At 43.3% G+C, this 23,840-nt stretch overlaps 1 protein-coding gene across 2 annotated transcripts in view; it reads right to left on the reverse strand.

The window, feature by feature from the left end:
- Positions 1-3,087: 3,087 nt before the first annotated feature.
- FERMT1 (FERM domain containing kindlin 1) overlaps positions 3,088-23,840 on the reverse strand; it is a 45,140-nt gene continuing 24,387 nt past the window's right edge. For both annotated transcript variants that reach the window (XM_061622521.1, XM_061622520.1), the window contains exons 8-15: positions 22,769-22,900; positions 21,379-21,428; positions 16,209-16,333; positions 15,242-15,348; positions 12,439-12,660; positions 10,601-10,725; positions 7,281-7,422; positions 3,088-4,795 (exon numbers count right to left, since the gene is read on the reverse strand). In XM_061622521.1, the coding sequence (XP_061478505.1) occupies positions 4,622-4,795; positions 7,281-7,422; positions 10,601-10,725; positions 12,439-12,660; positions 15,242-15,348; positions 16,209-16,333; positions 21,379-21,428; positions 22,769-22,900 (1,077 nt within the window). In that variant the 3' untranslated portion in view covers positions 3,088-4,621. The remainder of the gene's footprint in view (positions 4,796-7,280; positions 7,423-10,600; positions 10,726-12,438; positions 12,661-15,241; positions 15,349-16,208; positions 16,334-21,378; positions 21,429-22,768; positions 22,901-23,840) is intronic.

The following is a 23,840-nucleotide window of genomic DNA, read 5'->3' on the forward strand; positions in this document are numbered from 1 at the left end:
CCCTGCAAACGACTGATCTGTAACTGAGTAAAATAAATAAAATATACCCCGAAGAAAAAGAATGTGCAGTCTTTCTTTGTCCCACATTCTAACACCAAAAATCGAGGGGAATTCTAAAAAGGACAAAGAGATCTGTTATGTTTTCATTTGTTTAGCATTATAATATCCAGCTGCATCTCTGGAGCCCAGGTTAAATCTTCATTAGGATTCGTTTCATGTAATACAGGAGCGGGGAACCTTTGCCACTCCAGAAGTTGCTGAACTACAACTCCCATCAGCCTCAGCAACCATGGTCAATGGCCAGGGATGATGGGAGTTGTAACGTCTGGAGGACTAAAGGTTCCCCATACTTGATGTAGCAGGCGAGGAAGCTCTAAATGACATTTTGATTTATTTTTTTGATTTGTACTGAAGGAAGCACCCACCATGAAAAGCCCATTAGAATACACCCTCCAGAACGACTTTATGTTAAAGCCTGCAGTGTAACACTGTTGATACTGGTTTGGATCCAAAGAACTACAAACATAGGAAAGTACTAGTGCAAGAACTTATGCAATGCTGACATAGGCAGTAGTTCTAATTTTCCACTTGCAGAAGAGGCTGGTTTTTTTTGCCAATGACCATCATATTTGGATTTTGCTTCACTTTTCTTGTATAATGCTGCAATGCAGGGATAACCAGCCTGTAGACCTGCAGATAAGGGGTCGCCAACATTTTTAGGCCCATGGATACGTTTGGATTTTTGAGCAGGTGCCATTGGCACTACCTCCTCTGGTCACATCTCTCACTGTTCCCCCAATGCAGTCCTGTCACTCCGACAAAGAGAGAAAGTGCATGCACACATGCTTTCCCAAGAGATGAAGGTAAAAGGTGGATCCAGTAGCATTAATCTGAGCCTTGAAAAGCACGTAGAGTTGAAAGAGGCAATGCGAATGAGTGACACTTGTCCAACTTCCTCCTTCAGTTCGATATACAGTCTTCAAGGGAGAAATAGGTAACCACCCTCACCTCCTCATAATCCAGGGGACAATGAGGTGTGGGTAGGGCGTCAGAGGCTTTGTGGGCACCAGGAAAAGGCCTCAAGGGTGCCACTACACCCAAAAGTGCCACCTTGGCAAACTCTGCACCAGATGCTCTTGGACTCCAACTCCCATCATCCCTGATTAGTGGCCAGGCTGGGGCTGATGGGAACTGGGAATCCAACAACATCTGAAGCACCACAGGTGAACCACCCTTGCTGTAGCGCAAGGTATAAAGACCACCTCCTTCCCTGAATTGATGATGCATTCTGCATGTAGAAGGGCATCTTTGGATCCAACTCATTTCCCCTGCTTCACTGAATGTACAATTTCTTTGAGCGTTCTCTGATTTCTCCTCCCCCCACCCCTTTGGAAACCAGTGCAAATCCCTGGAAAAGTGTCACAAACAATGAAGTAAAGGTTGGAAGGCAGGATAAAATAAAATAAGAACAGTGGAGCCTTTCATAGCAATCCTGGAAGCATTACCCTGATAAGCTCCACAAGTGAGAATGTGATGCCTTGTTTGGCAGCAATATATTTATTTCAAAATCTCTATTAGATGTTCTCAGAAAATCTGATCCCTACAGAAAAAAAACTATTTTAATGGGTTTATTACTACATGCCAACTTTGAAATGAGAAAATTACTGAAAAAGTTAAAAACGAGCATTTTATAAGTTAAATTTGATGGCATACAGTTAAAACCACAATGAACCAGTTTTCCTACAGTAAGGAGCTAGTTATTATTCTGCAAAATTTTGCAAAATGCAGGAACGCTGTACAAAACAGATACAGGAATACCTCACATTAACGTACTCAATGGAAACAGAGCGAGTACGTAAACTGAAAATGTCCTTAAAGTGAAGCACTACCTTTAAAACCTTTTTTTACCTCTCCTTCATGCGGAGCCTCAAAGCCCCGCGCTAAAGCCTCTGCTGCTGCGCTGCTGCGCCTCCCAGCTGATTTGTGGTGGCGCGAGCGCATCTATTTCCACCCCCACGCACCGTTAACTGTCCATAAGTGTGAAGCAAGCATACGTAAACAGGGGCATGGTGGAGTATGTCCGTAAAAGCGAGTGTACGTTAAGTGACGGTCCGTATAGCGGGGTATTCCTGTATTAAATCTTTTATGGAAATATGAACAATGGCCAAAAAAGAAAAACACCACGCTGGGAGGTCTTTTGTAAAAACCTTCTGATGAGAATGAAAATATGCCCAAGTGCAATGATATCCAAACAGTAACATTTTTAAAAAAAATTCCAGCTGTAGACTGACGTGGGAAAAATGTAAGAAAAGAAGATATGCTAACATTGCCAAAATGTAACATGAATTAACTACATCAGGGATGGGGAACCTCTGGCCTTCCAGGTGTTGCTGGACTCCAACTCCCACCAGACCCAGCCAGCATGGCCAATGGTCAGGGACAGTGGAGTCCAACAACATCTGGAGGCGCTGCACTAGACAAATATACAGTATTTAAAACCTATTTCAGTTCTTCTGCCTTAGCTTCTTTTTAAAACGAGTAACAGTAGGTAGACTTTTAAAAAGCCAGAATAATGTAGCCATTCTACATGAGAATAATACAGTTGTGAATCAACAACTTCATAGCTGTGGGGCAAATAATGCATGTGAGAATCACATCCTGATTCTGTTGCATTTTTACTGGCAGCAGGTGGCACCAATTTCAAGGAAATGGGCACAAGACTGAAACCAAAGGCAAAGGATCCCAAAGTACATTCTTTACCTTGATATTATTGTATATTGTGGCAGGAAGAACCACAAAGTTGCTTCCATTCCTGTGCAGGCACACTTTATGTGCTCCTCCTTCCCACAGTAGTCTCTACAAAACCACTGATGCTAACCAGCATCAAAAACTCAGATTGTTTCATGTTTGTGCCAAAGTGCTTAGCACAAGGGGCTCTTTGAATTACAAATTACCTGCGACAGATAATAACCCACTGGTGCAGTTCCAGAAATACCATGGAACAGCTTGCACAGGAGTTCACACATTCATATTATCCGACAGGATCTGTGTTCTCCTGCTTCCAGCAGAACATCTGGATTTGTTTTTACTTTTCTTGTGCAGTGCTCGAGTGCAAGGTGTAAAGCACTCTTTCTGTAAGGTCACCCTTCTGTAAGTAGAAGTGCACAATTGGATCCAGCCTATAGTGCTAGCCTTGACATGGCCCCACTGGTGCTACACCTTTTCCCCATAGAATGGAAAGTAGCAGGTTTAGGCTTGCTGCTGAACGAACAGTGTAATCTGCCACCATGTCCACACCCAGCTCCACATTTATCATTCCTATATATCAGTAATTTGGAAATGCTCTCTTCCCCCATCACCGCTTGATTTCTGTGGAATTTACCAAGGAAGAATTTAAAATGAATTCTCAGGCATAATGAAAAGGTCTATATTAACAAGAGTACGTATTTACATTACATTAATGTTAAAAACACGTGCCTCCTGGGCACGCCATTAGATGCAGCACACTGCTGTCCTGAGAACATTGCTCTCTACTTACCAGAGGAGTCCAGGGCAAAGGGGGTCAACAGCACCCAAGGGTGAGGAGGGGGAATGGAGGATCCAAAGGGCAACTGACTTGTGCTCTAAGGGTTGTACCCAACATAGTGCTAAGTCAGAATCCCACCTGTTCAAGGATTACCATTAGGGCAATGGGACTTTCCCCCCTCCCCCCAAATCTGTTCTATGGGTAACCCTAGTCCTCCACAGCAGATGTGGGGAAGAGACACACTTACTGTTCTGCAGGTTTCAATGCGTCTCCACCTCTCTCTTCTGAAAATGGGGGCACATGACACTACTTTCTACTATAAAACCTGGTGGGATCAGCTCAAGTGCATTTTTTTAATTAGCTTCAGACAGATTTTGCAACTGATTCGCAGATCAACCCATTGCCCCTCCAGATGTGGCCAATGGAAAAGCTGTAGGTGACTAGTGTGCTCAGAGCATTGGGGAGGATGTGGGGTATGCGGGGGAGATGTCCTGTTGTGCTAGTGGTAATCCTTGTGCTGATGGGATATTTTAAGCATTTGCTGGATTAGAGCTTTAACTACATTTCAGAGACTAATGTGTGTCATATGTTAACAAAGATCACAGAGAAAGAAAAACTGTGCTCCATATATACCGTAGATCAGGGATAATGAACTCTTGGCCCTCCAGATGTTCTTGGACTAGAACTCACATCATCCCTGGCCATGCTGGAGGGGGCTGCCTAACTCTACCATAAATAGTTTGTTCCAATAAAGTAGGCTCTAACTTGTTGTAATAAATAAAGCAGGCTCTAGGTCAGGGATAGGGGACCTGTGGCCTCCAGATGTTGATGGACTCCAACTCCCATCAGCCCCAACCAGCATGCCCAGGGATGATGGGAGTTGGAGTGCAACCGCATCTGGTGGGCCACAGGTTAGTCACCCCTGCTCTAAGTGTTTACATTTAACCTGGATAACCCCTGAGGTAAGCTATTAAAAAAGAGTCAGTGAGTTGCACCAGCTTAAAATTCCTTGCTTCAAAATAAGATGCATCTACATTTATGTTTTGTAGTGCTGCATCACCGATATGCAATCCAGAGGCAGCTCCTCGCTCCTCCTCACTCCCATCCTCCAGTTAATTTATGGAACAGGTCTTCATCCAGTGTTTCATTCTGGTCTTTGGAACGGGTTGAGAGGAAGATATAGCCTCCAATATATTCATGGACTACTTTGCAGTCTGCGCTCAGGCAAGCAAAAGCAATAGACACATTCTGATCAAACTCAATTGCAACCTGAAGAGGAAATACAAATATGTATAAATAAAGTATAATTAAAATGCTACGAATGGAAAAAAAAGGCAGTTACTGCCCTGTCCCCAGGTCCCTACACTCCTTTGTTTGAAGAACTACCTCACAGGGCTCAAAAGTATGAGGGCCAAACTAGATGTGATGCAGAAGACACAAACATTCTCCCAACGGCTCACTTCTTTTCTCCATCTTTTTCACTTGAAAGCAGCAAAGGCAGCAATCAAGAGTGGCAGAAGGGAGGGGCTGCTTAACCCTTTCCCCTTCTATATATGCCTGCTCAAAATCAACCTCCCTCAGATGCTTTTCCCATGCCCTAGGGAAGAAGTGTAGGGAACAATGATATTTTCTCCTGTAGGAAAAAAAGGGGTGTGTGATTTTCAGCAGGAATCTAGGAAGCTGCTTTTTACTTAGTCAGACCATTGGTCCATCTAGCTTAGTATTATCTGCACTGACTGGCAGCTGCTCTCCAGGGTTTCAGACGGAATCTGTCCCAGCCCTACCTGGAGATGCTGGGAACTGAACCTGGGACATTCTGCATGCCAAGCCAATGTCCTACCTCTGAGCCACAGCCCTTCCCAGACAAATGGCAAGGGGAAAAACTTTAAACAGCCCCTTTCCCCCTGCCATTCCTCCACTCCAACTGGCAGCCTCCCACAACTGCTTTTCATTTAAAACATTTTTAAAAACCAGTATGTATCTCTCCTTTACAACGTTCAATGGAAGTTCATATACAAATGTTACAAATAAACCAACCAAACATTTGGAGACTGATCAATGTAACATCTAATTTGGCAGATTGGAAGCATAAACTTTTACCAGAAGACCTGTCTCACAAGCACATATATACATTTGGACTGACTGCCCTTACTCACTGGGGAGGGAAAAGCACTTTGAACCTATGTGGGAACAAAAAGGGCCATGTTGTTTGTTAGTGGGGCGAATAAATCATGTCCCACTGTAGTTGGAAGAGAGGGCCTGCTGCCACTGCACAGAGGCAGACACACATGAGCATGCAATTAGCCTAGAGCCCAGATTCTATCCTCTCTACAAATGGATGGAAGGAAAGCAGAGACAGGGAATGTCACATGCACATTTCTATGTACAGACGCTCAGGTTGCAAGTGACAGTACAGGGGTAGCCAACCTGGTGCCCTCCAGACATTGCAGGACTACCACCCCATCATCACTGACCACTGGCCATCCTGGTTGGGGTCTATGCACATTGGGAATCCAGACGTTCTGGATGGCATCATGTCAGCTGCTGCTGGCATAGTAACATGCAGAAAAGAGATAGCTAGGTCAGCTGCACCAACTTATACCAGCTTGCAAGCTTTCCAGAAAACCCCCCAGGCCCAGCTGATTTATAATACAGAAACGTTAGACCATAAAAGATAAGGATATAATATAATATCAAGGCTGAGACATTAGAGCATAAGAAGAGCTCTTTTGGATCTGACCAATGGTCCCTCTAGTCTAGCATCCTCTGCTCAGCCAAATCATTTCACAAAGCCCACAACCAGGACATGAAGGTCCCAGCTGGTATTGGGAGCTTAGGCTGGCTCTGAATGCGGAGGTTCCATTTAGCCATCACGGCCAAAAAACCTTGACGGACTCCTTCATAAATTTGTCTCAGTCCCTTTTAAAGCTATTAAGCTTGTAGCTATCAACACATCTTATGAACACAAATTCTGTAATCGGATTATGCATTGCGTGCTGTACTTTCATTTCTTTGCCCTGAAACTATAAACAAATTTCAGAGATGATCTTTTGTGACTCCCAACTGAATTTAAGCACTGCTATATCTCCTCACATACATCATATTTATGTCTCCCACACACCGCATTTCCTTCCACTGGCAGTTAAGGAAGCAACCTTCAGCAGCCATATTTTATATCATGGTGGAGAACTTGATATCCGAGCCATAAATAAAATTCATAGTGAATAAGGCAGCCCTAAGAAATGTGGTGGGTGGGTGATGTAAAACAGCCCACTATGCGGTGTAATGCTGGGAATGTGTATGTGACGCTCATTAACAAACATATTCAAGCAGAGATGGGAGCCCTGTGTCCCTCCAGATGTTGCTGGGCTCCAATTCCTATCAGTCCCAGCAGCCAGCTGGGCCAGTGGTCAGGGATGATGGGAGTTGTATCCCAGCAACATCTGGAGAACCACAGGGCCCTCCTCCCTGCATTAACGCAAGGATTTCTGTGTGTGACTAATAATGGACTGCCTTCAAGTCGATCCCGACTTACGGCGACCCTAAGAACAGGGTTTTCATGGTAAGCGGTATTCAGAGGTGGTTTACCATTGCCTTCCTCTGAGGCTGAGAGGCAGTGACTGGCCCAAGGTCACCCAGTAAGCTTCATGGCTATGTGGGGATTCGAACTGGCAGTTTGTCAGGTTATTTGAGTAAAAATGTCTTGGGTTGACAACAGAGGGACAGATTTGCTCCGGTAAACATTTGTCTTTACCTGTCGTATCTCCCAGTTCACATTCCACTGTTTCATATTTGAGAATCTCCATGTTGTAATTGGGTCCCCAGTGGCTGTGTCTATCCTTATCAGTCTGTTATAAGAAATCCCCAGGAGATCATCTTTCTTGCTTCCTTTAAATCTAAGGAAGAGGAAAACCCAGGCAATTAATTCTGCAGCACATTTCTCAAAGTTGTAACAGCCACAGTTCTGCACAACTATGAAAGGAGAAATCATTCCTGCGTGCACCCCCTCCAACCCAGACTGGCAAAGTGGGAAGAGACAGAAAAACGTAATCCTTTTCAGAAGTTTAGTGAGCTGAAAGGGTGTACCATGACCTGCATTTGGGGGCACACTCTGTTCAGGCTTGATCTACTCTTCCAGATGTATGTGGGATGGCCACCTCTGCATTGCCAAAGATATGTGTGTGTGTGTAGTATTTTATATGCACAGATCATCTCTATAATTCAAACAGAAGTACAACATATCTCACCACTGTGAAGGGAAGACTGTGGTCACATCCACACCATACATGTAAAGCACATGACTTCCCCCTTAGAATGCTGGGAACTGTAGTTTACCCCTCACAGAGCCAGGGTTACCAGCACCCTTAAGCAACAACTGTTTCTAGGATTCTTTGGGAAAAGACATGTGCTTTAAGTGTGTTTTAAATGTATGTTTGTAGCAGATTAAGACCAGTGACCAGGTGACCTGAGTGCCTGTTCTGTCTGTTGTCCAGCTGCTAACAGTTGATGGGGGAACTTCAAGACCCCCTGGTTTCCCCCCTTTCAGTTCTTCATCTTTACACCAGATATGGATCACACAGCCCTTCAGACAAACACTGCCTTCAAACAGAGGGCTGTTCACTGATGGCCCTTCAAATGGAGGTCTCTCCTCTGTATACCAGGGTACTAACGGCCACCTTCACTGTGTAATCTCAGCTGGGAAACTGAAGGAGGAAGGTGTTCATAAGGCATGTGAGCATTTCTTTCCTTCCAGAGCAAGCTCTCTGTCTCCATTTCAGAATGGCTGGAAGGCAGGGGCAGGCAGAGGGCCTTCCAGGCTGCTGCAACTGCAGGTAAAGGGAGCAATGTTCTTAGGCCTAGTTCCATCCCTTATTTGCTCCACAGTGCATGGAGGTTGGTTGTCAGATCATAGAATGGAAATGGTGCAATAAAAGTTTTCCTCCTACCCACATTTTCCATCACAGGGCTATTGGGGAAGGGCATTTACTTCCACTGCAAGTCAATAAAGTAAGTGAGCAATGTGGAGAGGGCTGAAATTAGAACATGGACATTAATGGTGGAATTGTGCTTCCCTCTACTGGCCAAACATAAAAACACAGTGGCACACTACATTCTGAAAATATTTGCTTGCTGAAACAAACACTCTGGAGGCTTTTCCAATGAACTGCAGAATTTGTTCTTTTAGCGCGAGAAATCTTTTTTGGCTCTTGCCCTGATCTAGTGCAAAGTGCAGTGGGCATGTAATGGCTGGCACAGGCACCCCCTTCGCAGGGGCAGATAGCCAGCTGTGGTTGCAATTTGTACTTGTATTTGACACTTTATTTTTAAAACCAGAAAAGATGTGTACACAGGGCACAAGAGGGGGAGTACAGAGCATTTAAAGACCTAAAGCTCCCACAGACACCGCAATGGTTTTAAAAAAGTATAAACTCTCCTGTAAAGGAGGTAGAGTTAGCCTTGTGAGTATTCACGGTCAAGTAATAGGTTATTACCGTACAGACATTCTTGGTTACTTTACTAAAAGAGCACATGAAATCTGAAATAGAACTGGGCCTTGAGCCAAGTTCCCTGATCTCATCCTCTCTGAATCTGAGAAATGTTGGTACTCTCTGTAGAGTGTTCCCCTCAGTACTGCTAACTGGCTCGTTTTTGACCATTAGGTGTTGCCAGCTTCATTCAGGGGGCTGATCTGAAGCAAACACAAGCATGCCAGGCCCTTAGTCAGGAATTGTATGGTGGCAGTGAGGCACACTGAGGATGGAGTGGGGGAACTTTGTGGCAAGTCACTGTGAAACAACAAAATCCAAACTGCAAGTAGTCTAATTAAATGGGTTATTTGCTTCTTTTTTTATCAGTCATTTCAATACTTTTCCAGTAATTGGTCAGAACAAGATGGAAGATGGGCATAGGTTTACTTCTTCCTGATCAACTGAGTTAAATACTGCCTGTATAGTTCTCCTTAAAGAGTCAGGGACTTCATTTCCAGGTTGGATTATCGCAATGTGCTCTATGTGGGGCTGCCTTTGAAGATGACTCTGAAACTTTTAACTGGTCCAAAATGCACCAGTGACATTACTGCCTGGGGTTTCTTTTAGAGATCATATAACCCGTCTTAAAATAGCTGCATTGGCTGCCAGTTTGTTTCCAGGACCTATTTCAGGTGCTCATGTAGTGTTTAAATCCCTAAACGACTTAGCCCCCAAATATCTGAAAGACCAATTCCTTCTCTAAAGACCCTCACAGGTGTTGAGATCAGCAGAGGGGGCCCTTTTGGTAGATCCACCAGCCTTGGAAACTCTGGGGTGCTGGCCTGCAAGAGGGCCTTCTCTGCGGCAGCCCCTAAGTTGTGGAACTCCCTCCCCATAGAGGTGCACCTGGCAACTTCACTGTAGCATTTTAGGTAAATGCTGAAGATGCACCTTTTTACCCTGGCCTTTGACACCTGAGACATGTACTTTTAGGACCCACCCTATTTGGGGATTTTAGGTTGTTTTTAAATTGTTTTTAATGCTGTATTTTGAAATGGTTGTAACCCGCCCTGGGACTCCTGGGTGAAGGGTAGGTAAATAATAAGAATGATGATGATGATGATAATGTAAAGTTTGGGGGGAGGGCTTTGAATACCCCCTCGTACACAGTGCTCTCCCAAGCTCTACAGCTATGACCCAAAGGCTGAAGCTCTAGCAACTAGGGCCAGAAAAACATGTATGTAATACAATGAATATATGTAACCAGTAGGATAATAGAGCGTGCTCCCAATTCTTTCCTTTCCTTTTCTTTGCAGAGAACTAACAAAGTGGCCCGTGGAGGGTGCAGGAGCTCCTGATCCAGCCCACTGGCTAGATTCTGTTTCCCACCCTTGCTATACTGTATATAGTTCCAGCTGGACACAGGAGGCATTTAGAAAAATCAGTGCATTTTGAGAACATTATAGAGTTGCCAGAAATGATGTTGCAAGTGCAACTCAGTTGATTTTCTTGGCAGCTGACTTCTTTTAGTCAAAGTGAAAGCGGTGGAAGCGTTCAGAGAGCCACCTGCCATTAAAAGGATAGGACAGCATAATATTATGTTTACCTTACGATGTAATACGATAAGCCAAACTCAGGAAGCGACTGCCACGCCTGGATAAACCTCAGTTTGGCTTCCATAAGAGACATGTGGGCGATGTTTTGGTGGGCCTCCAGGATGCGAGTAGCCAGCTATGAAAACATTGGAGGGGAGGGGGGTAAATACAGGTTTTTGACTAGCAGATGCAGGAAGTTAATGAAAAGCATCAAGATGATGCATGTGGTCAAAGAACACAGACATCATTGCTGCTACTATAAGGAAGCAGAACTGGCCGCCAGGTACTGAATGCTTTGTGAAACCCAAGCAAAGTGCTGCTACAATCTGCGAGCAGCTCCTTCATTCCGGCTGCCTTCCCACTTGGTTGCCCCGATTCCTAGCACTCCACACGGGGGTGTAGTTGACGTCTAATAGCCACAAGGAGCCTTGGATGGCCTTGTGGCAGGCCCGATTTCCTGTCACTTCAGGGGGATGGGGATTCAAGCTCTGAATGGTATTTGATGTCCAAGAGGACTGGGAGATAAGAATTCCCTGGAAGATTCTATCTGTAGTTGACAACAGGACTGGCTGGTGCAAGAGGTTGCACCAGCAACGATGATATGCAACAAGGCAGTCATGGAATCCAGTAGTTAAGGGGCTAGATTTCTTTGTGGGTTCAACTCCCACATCTGTCATTGCCTAGAGCACTTAGCTTGCCTCAGGATCTCAGATTGCCACAGTTCCCATTTTACAAGTGGGAAACTAACTAAGCTTGTTGCAATGAGAACCATAACCTAAGACACTGTAATGCACTTCAGAAATAAAACAAAATGCAATAAATGTTAGAGACTGGGGTGGGTCGGTTACTTTTGACCCGACTCTAGTAATCTGAATGGTTGTTTCCCTCTAATGCTACTATTACAGATTTATATAGGAGTTTTTTTCAGTGTTCTTAATGCTTCATGGATCTTTCTCTCAGTAATATTTCTTTAGGCTAGTAAATTCACAGGATTTAGAGTTTGGGGATTGAACCCGAGGCCTCTTTAACAGTTTTAACAGTTCTCCCTAAAAAATAAAAACAAAGAACAGTTTCCCCTGCCCTAGTCTACTCTCTTATACCCATTTTGCAGAAGGGAAACTGGGAGCCAATAGTGATTTGCACAGGGTCAACACAGTGAGAACATGGATAAGTAGATTACAAACCGACATCTCCCAAAGGCAACTCAAATACTCTGCTGGCTCTTTGGTATTAGTTGCACAGCTCCTAGTTCTTGGGGTCAGCAACGTTTTTAGGCCTGTGGGCACATCTGGATTTTTGAGTGAGCGCCATGGGCTCCACCACCTCTGGTCATTTCTCTCCTCCTTCCCCTAGATCACCCCCAATTAAAGGTGGAAAGCATGTGTACACTGCACGCACATACACAATCTTTGCTTTCTAAAGGATCTGGGTAAAAGTTGGATACAGCAGAATTAATCTGAGCCTTGAAAAGCACATAGAGCTGAAAGAGGGACTGAGAAAGAGTGTCGCTCTTCCAACTTCCTTCTTCAGCTGTACATACTTTTCAAGGAAGACAGAGGTAACCACTCTCACCACCTTATGACCTAGGCGGTGATTGGGGGAGCAGAGAGACTCAGGGCCTTCATGGGTGCAAAGGAAGACCTCAAATGGCGATTGCACCCACGGGCATCACACTGCCAATCCCCATCCTAGTTTACAATCTTGCTAGAGAAAAATCTCCAGTTTTGGCTTTGTTAAGCAAGAATCTTATGAATCAGACCTGAGTCAGCTTGATGAAGCTTTATCCTGCAATCTGCCCAAGATCCAGCTGTTATTTTCCTCTGCCAACCCCCCGCCCCACCCCAATTACCTGCTTAGACTTGTATTTCTTTGCATATCGTGGCGAGATAAAACACTCTGGTTTAATATCCATGCTTTCCACATCAGAAACTTCCTGGGGAGCAGCAGTTCTGCTTTTCATTTTTAAGAATGACAGGATGTTATGGACCTCCGCATGGTAAGAGCTGTCAGCCATTGTTTTTCCTTTAGAAGCCAAAACGCAAGCAGCCATCCACCTGGCATACTGATTTTCCTGCAATGAACAGCCACAGAGCTCCATGAAGAAAGAACTTTTGCAAATAATTCTTGCATCACAGTTTGTTTGCTTTTTGAAGTCACAGTCATTGAATCCAGGGCAGACAATGTGGTGCCCTCCAATGGTAAAGAATGATGGGGGTTGTAGTCCACAACACCTGGATGGCATCATGTTACCAACCCCTTTATTGGTTAGACTAGGGATGAGCTAGAATTTCACCCAATTTGGATTTAGTACCAAATTTTCCATCAATTCACATTTTCTATCACTGCAGATCAGATTTTTATGCAGTCATTTTCTGTGGCTATTTCTGGAAACAGATTTTTCTTTTAAAAAAGCCTCTAAAATATCAGCATTACAAATAATTTTATTGATGTTTCCTTTCAAAACATCAATATATCCTTTCAAAATATTGATATTAATATCAATATCAATATCAAATCTTTGTGAGGGAAAAACCAGATAGGTAAAAAACAGCAGCTAGCGGACAAAGAACGAACTTGCATTGATACCAGCCTGTTAGGTCAATGGAATGCTTTCAAACCAATGGGTCCCAACCCTAGCTTAGAAGCACAGGCCCCAAATCTGAAAGTACCAGAGTGGAGTTAGGCTTTGCCTGGCTTAGTTCAGGTGGCTTTAAAAGATTAGACTGATTCAAGGAGGATCAGTTATTAATGGGTACATGTATCATTCCCCAGATTCAGAGGCTGAATGAATACCAGTTGCTACGGAACCAGAGTGGAAGGGGGACATTGTCTTCTGGTTGTTCACATCCAAAAGTTACCTGGTTGGCTGCTGTGGAAAGCAGGATGCTGGACTAATGTGGGCACTTGGTCTGATCCAGCAGTGCTCATCTTAGTCAAGTTTGTGGATGTCATCCTTATGCACTGGAGGGTACCTGAACTTGTGCATTGTTGGTGTAGTTACTGCTTGGTATAGTAGGGGGAATTATTGATTATCTATTCTACAGTAAATCTGGGATGGTGGATGGGTGAGGAAGGCTGGACAATCAGCCTTGCAGAAGCATCAGGCTAGATCAGCCTTTCCCAACCAGTGTGCCTCCAGATGTTGTTGGACCACAACTCCCATCAGCCTCAGCCAGCATTGCCAATGGTCAGGAAAGATGGGAACTGTGGTCCAACAGCATCTGGAGGCACACTGGTTGGGAAAGGCTGGGCTAGATGATGGCTGGGCAAACCATTCTCATCCCAAGAGTTAATTCTCAAGCTGTGCCTCAAAAGATACAGCTGAAAAGCACATCTGGTTTGCATATTTAGGAGGCCTTTACCTGGGGAGCTCAGTATTCCTGCAATCAAGAAATCCAACACACTGCAATTTAGATAAATGGAGGTTTCCCTTTGGAACTAGTAACAGCTCTCTGTCTCTCTGTTGTCATTAATGTGGGGAGGGGGAGGAATGGTTAAACCTCTCCTCCCTGCATGCTGAAATCCTGACAAAAATTGCCCTCCCATGCCCTATTAAAAACATTGGTGATGCATTTATGTTTTAAGAACACAAGAGGAGCCTGCTGGAAGTTCCAGCAGAAGAGTCTGCCGGATTAGGCCAATGGCTCATTTAGTACAGCTGGCCTACCATACATTTTCAGACAGGGATTTTTTCCAGGGAATGAACCTGGGGTTTTTTTTGCATAAGGCTCTAGTCTGCTGCGCAGGGTAGTCTGCTGCAAAAGGGCAAACAGCTCCCTGCTTTTCACATTTGTGAAGCTTAAAATGTTTTCTTCTTCACTTGTGAGGCACATAGGGGGCAAAGGTTTGATGTCTCCAAGCCTGGGGAATGCAGAATGTTTTGAACAGATAAGGCTGAGGTTAGTACTGAGGGGCTTGTGAACTCTAGATGTTCTCCATCCGACAGTTTCACCCAGACACTGTACTAATTCCCTTCTTACACTGGCCTCTCCATAAATATCTCTCCACACAGTCTGACCCTGTGTTCTGAGGTAATGTAAATCAAGGGCTATACATGGCAAGAACGGTTCACCAGGTGGGCCTCTCAGCACCGGATTTGCTGCCGTTTATTGGGAGAGGGAGAGGCAAGGCAGTGGTGAGGTTGACGCTGTGTGGGCAACCTGCCAGGAGAGTATTGCTGCAGCTCCGCCACACCAGGCAAGCCACTCCTGATACATGGAACTCAACCTACAGTCTGTTTCATTGATATTTCTACTGTATTGTTACTTTATTCATTGCACAAACTGTATTTTTGTGCATATGTTATGTCATGGTTTATTTCTATGCCGCCTTTTAGCCTAAAAGCCCCCCAAGGCGGCTTACAAAGAGTGCACACAAATGAAAAATATAAGAAATAAAAGAACACAATTTACGAAACACGAACACAACAAAATCTTAAGATTTTTCAAAAGCAACAACAACTAAAAGCCAGATACATTCATACATACATATGTGACATCTCACTGGCAGTATTTATGCTCTGCAGTTGTTTCAAATGCTTTGCAATGCCAGCCAGGTTCCTAGACCTTAATTAGACTTCCCAAGCATCCCTGCAATGCACACAAAGCACATTAAGCCCTCCTATGGAATCAGTTGGCTATTTTGCTACTCACATTATCGCATCTCAAGTGCACTTCGTTCATTCCATCAGCGACAGGGATGAGTAACTTAATTCCATATTTTTTCCCCGACACACTTACATCTGGAACAATTTCACATCCTGATTGACAGAACAGATAAGAAGCCATAAGTGAGGTTATGATTTGTCTACTTTTAAGGATGAGCTATAATAGGAAAACTTGAAAGGCAACTAGAAGAGGATAAAAAAAAAACACCAGGATATAAAACAAAAAATAAAACAATTTCAAATATCCAAGTTATTAAATATTACATTACTAAGAGGGCAGGGAAGAATTTCATCCCATATCTATTATCAGAACACTGAGTTCAGAAATACTGAAATTCATTTGCTTAAAGTCCTTCAGCATCATTCATTCATTGGCAATCCCTCGTGACTGTGGATTGTCTTCCAAGATAATGGTATGTGTAGGAATACACACCATTAGAATTACACTGGAGATAGTACTAGAATTGCAGTGCCACAGAGCTTAGGGTCAGCTTGTCCAATTTTGCCTTGGAATAGGGAGCCCACAGAGCATGTCATATTAAGCAGACTACACGGTCATCATTATCACAAAGATCACAAGCCTCTGTTCATTTGGCAATAGCTAATGCTAAAGTAAAAGCGGCGATTCAGAAAATAGCAGAGTAACACATCTTTATTTAACAAAATTTGTATACTGCTTGAATATAAAAGACCTCTAAGTGGTTTACAAAACAGTACAATTATCACTGAAACAGTTAAAAACAATTTAAAACAATTAAAACAGCTACTAAAAGATTAAAACAGATCAATATCGTTGTGTCTGGATAGGCTTGCCTAAACAAAAAAGATTTAAGCAGGTGCCAAAAGGAACACAGCGTACATCAAAGGTAAAGAGCAAAGGTGGATACTGCATTGTGCCAGAGTCCACCAGGTGTTGCTCTTCATAAATGTAACCTGGAAATACCACCCTTTACCTCTTAGGTTGAGCTTCTCAATGGGTTCTCCATGTTCAGCTTCCTTGTTTTTAAAGTAAGACACTGATGTATCTTTGAAGACAAACCAATATTGCTTGAAGGTTTTCAGTGCCAGCTTTTTGGATCTGCAAGTCACAAACAACTGCGTCAGCTCTTTGCTGCTCACCAATACCTCGGGCAGAGTTTATTCCCCAGGATATTTGGGAAGCTCTTGCGGGTATCATAGGAGATTTTCTCAGTTGTTTCAGCTGCTTTAACCGAGAGACACAAATATGCTTACAGTTCGGAACAAAATCCAATTAATTTTATTTTTATTCTTAAAATGGTTCCTTATTCATTTTCAAGATTATTACAGTAAAATACAAGATGGATACAATCCACTTAAAGCTGAAAGTTGCAAGCCCCGTACACGAGAAGGAATGTGAGGATAAAAACAAAAACAGAACACTAACAACAATTTGCAGACAGTATCACGAGAGAGAGAGAGATCTTTGGGGGAGGGGAGAGAGGTAAGTAAACAAATAGTTTCCAAGAGTAAAGGTCCAATTAATTTTGTAATGTAACAATTACTTTACACCTCAAAATGATCCTCCTGGCACAACTATGGATCAACAGTACTGATTAAAAGACAGGGTCACTTACCGTTTGCCAAACCACCAGTACTCGTCTGTGTCTCCTCTCCAGGATTGTTACTGTTTACTTGGATGGGACTGGGATTGTGTGGGTGCGCCAGCAGGAGTAATGGACTGGCATTCCCACGGGTGTACCCGTGTGGCCCTGAACTCGCTACCACCGCACCCCATCCAGGTAATCAGCAGTGACACCAGCGTCAGGAGGGCAGCTTCATGGCTCTGCTCTACCACATCTGCCGCTACTGCAAACCACACAGCCAGTTTCCATGGCTGGTGGATTTCTACTAATGATACTACACTCTTGAGAGTTTTGTAATAACAACAGAGGCTGATGCGCACAGATGCGAAAGGAGAGTCCGGAGTTGTACGACGCACACAACAGGAACATGGAATGTGGGAAGCATGAACCAGGGAAAGTTAGAAATTGTCAAGCAAGAAATGGAGCGTATCAACATTCCAATACTTGGTGTGAGTGAATTAAAATGGACGGGAATGGGACATTTTCAATCAGGCAACTACAAAATACTTTATGCAGGAAATGAGAAATCAAGAAGAAGCGGGGTTGCTTTAATAGTGAGAAGTGATGTAGCAAAAGCAATTAGGAGCTACAACGCAAGGTCTGAGCGAGTGATATCAATGAGATTAAACGGGAAACCTATCAACATAACCATCATCCAGGTCTATGGTCCGACGGCAAACGCAGAAGAAGAGGAATCGGAGAGATTTTACGCAGAAGTACAGGAAGGGATTGATCACATATCAAAACAAGATGTGCTGATAATCATGCGGGATTGGAATGCAAAAGCAGAGAACAGAGAAGAATTAGGAATTGTGGGGAAATGGGGCCTAGGAGACAGAAATGAAGCAGGAGAAAGACTTATTGAATTCTGTGAAGCCAATAATTTGTTTCTTGCAAACACATTTTTTGAACAAACGAAAAGATGACTGTACATGTGGACATCACCAAATGGTCAATATAGGAATCAAATTGATTATATAATTGGTAGCAGAAGATGGAGAAGTTCCATACTTTCTGCGAAAACAAGACCAGGAGCAGACTGCGGTACAGATCATGAACTAGTAATATTGAAAATCAGAGTAAAGCTAAAGAACAACAACGAAGCAATCATAATGCCAAAATACAATTTAAATAACATCCCAGGAGCATAAAAAGATAAAATAAGAAGCAGGTTTGAGGCTTTAAACTTAGTTGACAGAGAACCAGAAGAACTATGGAGTGAAGTCAGAGACATTATCAGGGAAGAATGCAAAAAGACAATACCTCTAGTTAAAAAGAGAGAAAGACTGCAATGAATGACTGAAGAAACTCTTAAAATGGTTAAAGAGAGAAGGAAAGCAAAAGCAAAAGGAGATAGAAACACGGTCAGAACCCTAAATGCAACAATACAGCAACTAGTACATAGGGACTTATGGTAACGCTATGAATCAGTGACCTCCAAGAGCATCTGTCATGAACCATCCTGTTCAGATCTTGTAAGATCAGGTCTGTGGCTTCCTTTATGGAATCAATTCATCTCTTGTTTGGCCTTCCTCTTTTTCTACTCTTTTCTTTTTTCCCCAGCATTATTGTCTTTTCTAGTGAATCACGTCTTCTCATGATGTGTCCAAAGTATGATAACCTCAGTTTCATCATTTTAGCTTCTAGTGTCAGTTCTGGTTTAATTTGTTCTGACACCCAATTATTTGTCTTTTTCGCAGTCCATGGTATCTGCAAAGCTCTCCTCCAACACCACATTTCAAATGAGTTGATTTTTCTCTTATCCGCTTTTTTCACTGTCCAACTTTCACATCCATACATAGAGATCGGGAATACCATGGTCTGAATGATCCTGACTTGAGTGTTCAGTGATACATCTTTGCATTTGAGGACCTTTTCTAGTTCTCTCATAGCTGCCCTCCGCAGTCCTAGCCTTCTTCTGATTTCTTGACTATTGTCTCCATTTTGCTTAATGACTGTGCCGAGGTATTGATCATCCTTGACAAGTTCAATGTCCTCATTGTCAACTTTAAAGTTACATAAACCTTCTGTTGTCATTACTTTTAGTCTTTTTGACGTTCAGCTGTAGTCCTACTTTTGTGCTTTCCTCTTTAACTTTCATCAGCATTCGTTTCAAATCATTACTGGTTTCTGCTAGTAGTATGGTATCGTCTGCATATCTAAAATTATTGATATTTTTCCCTCCAGTTTTCACACCTCTTCCATCTTGGCGCAATCCTGCTTTCCGTGTGATATGTTCTGCGTATAGATTAAACAAATAGGGTGATAAAATACACCCGTCTCACACCCTTTCTAATTGGGAGCCAGTCGGTTTCTCCATGTTCTGTCCTTACAGTAGCCTCTTGTGCAGAGTATAGGTTGCGCATCAGGACAATCAGATGCTGTGGCACCCCCATTTCTTTTAAAGTATTCCATAGTTTTTCATAATCTACACAATCAAAGGCTTTGCTGTAATCTATAAAGCACAGGGTGATTTTCTTCTGAAATTCCTTGGTCCGTTCCATCATCCAACGTATGTTTGCAATATGATCTCTGGTACCTCTTCCCTTTCTAAATCCAGTTTGGACGTCTGGCATTTCTCACTCCATATATGGTAAGAGCCTTTGTTGTAGAATCTTGAGCATTACTTTACTTGCATGGGATATTAAGGCAATAGTTCGGTAATTACTGCATTCGCTGGGATCCCCTTTCTTTGGAATTGGGATGTATATTGAACGCTTCCAGTCTGTGGGCCATTATTTTCTTTTCCAAAGTACCACACAGCCCTATATCAGCCTTAATTTTTTAATGATTATTTCCAGGGAGGCTTTTCCTGATGGGGGAACAATTCTGAGCAGCAGTGTCTCCCTTGCCACAAACAGGGCACTGCAGTTAGTGGAGGGTGTTGCGTGTGGCAGAACAACATGTAGCTTGTAGACCAAAACCAAGTCCATTTCAGAATGGGAAAAAAGCTGCACTGAATAATATGACAAAGGAACAATTACTAACAAAATTACCATTGGCTGTGATTCACAGGTGCTTGCAAAAGTATGGTGCATGCACACTAGGACTCCACTTTCTTTTTTCTATCTCTAGTTTCTTACATTCCAAAGATCACTTCTCAAATTCTTATTAAAAACTTCTTATGTTTTCAGGTAGCCTCTTCAGTGGTATGGGGTCGGGTCGGGTAATCTTCTGGGAATGGGTCTCCAAAGCCTGTCGCCTGCGAAGGAGCTCACAAAAGCCCTTGGGGATGTTGCTCTGACATGTAAGGAACAGATTGATGTTCAAAGCAGACACATAATCTTGAAAATATCAGTCTTGTTCTTAGTCACTTGCATATGAATTGAAATTATCTTTTTAGATGTTTAAAAATAATAAAATTCCCTTTGAAGTAACCACTTCATTTCTGAGGCAAATGTCATGACTGATTAGCAAAACCAAATACCCAATAGAGTTCAAAGCTGTTAGTTCTTTTATCTTAGCTTTCCATAGAGGTGAACGTTTGAAATCAGTCACTTCAGCGGCAGAAAAAGGCTAGGAACTTGCCAGTGCAAATAAGGCAACCAATAGCAGAGCTTTCTCCAAGTCTCTGGAATGTTCAGTTTGATTGTCAACATGTACAACTGATAATAATACAGGCAGATTCTTTGTCTGCACCAACCTGTAGTTCATACTCATTTAGCGATATACCTAGAAGCACGTAGACAAAAATTGCTGATCTATTAGGGGGAGAAAAAAAAAATCCAAAACAGCAACAGTAGCATTATCATTTTATTAGGATCAACTAAAAATCATAAATTAGCAAGCAAGCCTTTGTATTCTCCTGGTCTCTTCTTCCACATGGATGTTAAGCAAAAAACAAATTAATAAAAATGAACAGGAAGAGAAAAAATGTTTTTGGCATGAAGAAAACCCTCTGTTTGCAATTTGTTGTACTTGGTAAGGGCTATAGGTCTGTGGAAGATCATCTGTTTTGTATGCAAAAGTCCCAGGTTCAACCCTGGGCATCCCAGCTAGGGCAGGTAGAGACCTCCATCTTCAACCCCAGAGAGCTGCTGCCAGTCGGCATAGACAATATTGAGCTAGATGGACCCATGGCCTGATTTGGTACAAGGCAGTTTCCTGTCTTACTAACAGTCTTAAGATGGGATGGGGGACGTTGTTATGCAGATTAACCACACTAAGTAGGGAGTACGTCTCATTGAACTCAGCAATACCTACTCCTGAGTAAGCTTGTAGAGAACTGTGCTGCACATAAGGTGAGACTGTGCCTAGTTCAAAAGATTTAAGCACAACCTTGTCTAACCACGTGGACCCTCAGTTCACAGCGCATTCCTTGAGGAAAGCTATTTTAGTAATATGGTTAATGGCATTTAGCACACTGTAATGTTCTATCGCAATACTCTCTGTTTCAGAGGCAATCTTTTAAACGTCATAGCCAGAAAAGCTTTTCAGTGCTAATTAGTGTTATTGTACATTTAATTTTACGAGTTAAGGAAAGCAAAATAATCGATAAAAAGCTTAAGAAAACACTTACCGAAATAACTTGAGGTTATCTGCAAGCTTTGGTATGTCCGTGATATCTTCCTATGGCCAACAAGAATTATTTTAGTACAAAACACATTTAGCTATTTACTATTACATTGTATATTGATCACTCCATATTATGGTCCATATTATATTTATCAGCTTTCTTTCTTTCTTTTTTTACCATCTCCTGTAGTAGTTTAATCCCAGCTCAATAACATGTCACCAAACAGATGGCCTTTTACATTTGGAAGATGGGGACTTTCCAAAAGCTCCTTCCACCCGAAAGTACAGAAAAGTTTCTCTTTAGGAAAACTTCAGCCGAGTCAATCATTGGGACACAATCCACCCAATGCTAGTCCTACTAAGAGTAGACCCATTTGAAGTTAAGTGTCAGGCCCAGGATGTGACTCAGGAACCAGACCAACGATTGTAGTTAATTCGTGTTTTATTAGGGTAATGTCCAAACAAAGACTGCGTTTTCTCATGAATCAATACAGGGATACAGGTCCTGCGGCATTGGGAGAAAGTTGACAGAGCAAGGGACTTCTTCCCGCCTGTTCTTTAAGAAGGGGCCAAACGGGCGCGCAATCTTTCACTCCTCCTTAACTGCCCCTCAGGTACTGCCCGCCTTCCCCCCCTTCTCTCCTGTCTTTTCAGCTGTCTGCGTGTGCGCGGTGAGGGGGGAAGCATCACCCCCTCCTCTTCTGAAGTTTCCGATTCCAGGATGGGGGATAGGGGAGGGGCTGATGGTAAACTGCCTCCCTGCTTTTCGGCTGTGAGCAGCCCTCCCTCTTCCCCCTCTTGCTCTGAGCCTGAAAGAGGGGGAGGCGTGAGAATGTCCAGGGAGGGCTCAGGCTCCTCGTTGCTAAGCGACCTTATCACTGGCAGTTCCTCTGTTTCGTCTTCACTCCAAAGGGGGGAAGTTCCTCCCCCTTCCCTCTGCCATCCATCCGAATACTCTTCTCCCAACTCTCCGGGATCCAGCTCCCCGGGATTGGGACCCCAGCTCTGCCTTCCGACATTAAGAGACATGGCTAGCTTAGGTTGATTAATTTTCATAGGTCTACTCTGAGTAGGACTTCGTTGATTGCAACTCACTGATTTCAATAGGAGAGGTGGAATGTAATTACTCAAGTGTCGTAGTGTATTCCCCTACTGCAGGGATAGCCAACATATAGCCTTACAGCTGTTGTTGGACTACAGCTCCCATCAGCCCAGCCAGCACAACCAACAGGCAGGGATGATGGGAGTTGTAGTCCAACATCATCTGGAGGGCACCATGTTGGCTACACCTGCCGCATCGGATGTCGTTTGAGACATGTTTAAGTGACAACCCTCTCCTACGCCTGACTTCTTGTCTTGACTCTATGACCCCTAGAGTCAAGTTCATGACATACCAAAATATTATCTGTTTTTCCACCTTCCAGAGTGACTTCAAGGTTTGAAAGAGCTGCCTCCACTTCATCTGTTTCAGCTTCAGTTGTGAAAATCTGTGAACCTGATGACAATGTCAACTTGCTGATGTGATACTACAGGAAAGATGACAAGAAACAGATATAGAGGCACACTAGAGGAGACTTGTGACTTCATGCCTAGGAGGCATTTGTAATAAGCTGGTAGTAAAACATTTTGAAAGTGCAGTTTAAAAATGTGTCCTATTTTTTGACCAGGTCCTAAGTCTCCCACAATAAAATGCAACGGGAAACCTGAGTCTCCTGTTTGACACGAGTCTCCCATTTTAATTGTTGTGTTTTAATGGGATTGTTTTACTGAATATTTTAACTACAGGTGTTTATAGGTTAACGTTTGAAGGAATTGTTATATTGGGCATTTCAATTATGATGTATTTTAATAATTTTGTGCAATTGTTTTTCATATCTTGTGAACTGCTTAGAAGCCTATTTTGGCCTTAAAAATGGAAATGGACTGCCTTCAAGAACATTCCGACTTATGGCAACCCTATGAATAGGGGTTTCATGGTAAGCAGTATTCAGAGATGGTTCACCATTGCCTTCCTCTGAGGCTGAGAGGCAGTGACTGGCCCAAGGTCACCCAGTGAGCTTCATGGCTCTGTGTGTATTCGAACCCTGGTCTTCCAGGTCGTAGTCCAACACCTTAACCTCTACACCACACTGGCTCTCTATTTTTTGGCCTTAAGTAGAATATAAATTTAACAACAACAAAACAAACAAACAGGAGGAGGTATGCATCTGTGCTTTTGCTTGCCTTCCTTCCTCACCCAGTTCTCTCTCACGGGGCTGAAGAGCGGCTTACACGGCCACTGTGTGTGAGGAGGACAGCCAGCCCAGGACATTTTGCTGCCTGAGGCAAATAGCAAGATGGCAACCCCACCCCACTCAAAAGGTGACAGTTGACTGGCAGTTGAATTTTACTTCAGTCATTGCACCTTGTGGCAGCCGACTGGCTTAGGGGGGCACAGGGCAGGGCACGTAACACACGCACAGCTCT

This window comes from Rhineura floridana, chromosome 4, assembly GCF_030035675.1.
Source record: "Rhineura floridana isolate rRhiFlo1 chromosome 4, rRhiFlo1.hap2, whole genome shotgun sequence".
Lineage (NCBI taxonomy): Eukaryota > Metazoa > Chordata > Lepidosauria > Squamata > Rhineuridae > Rhineura > Rhineura floridana.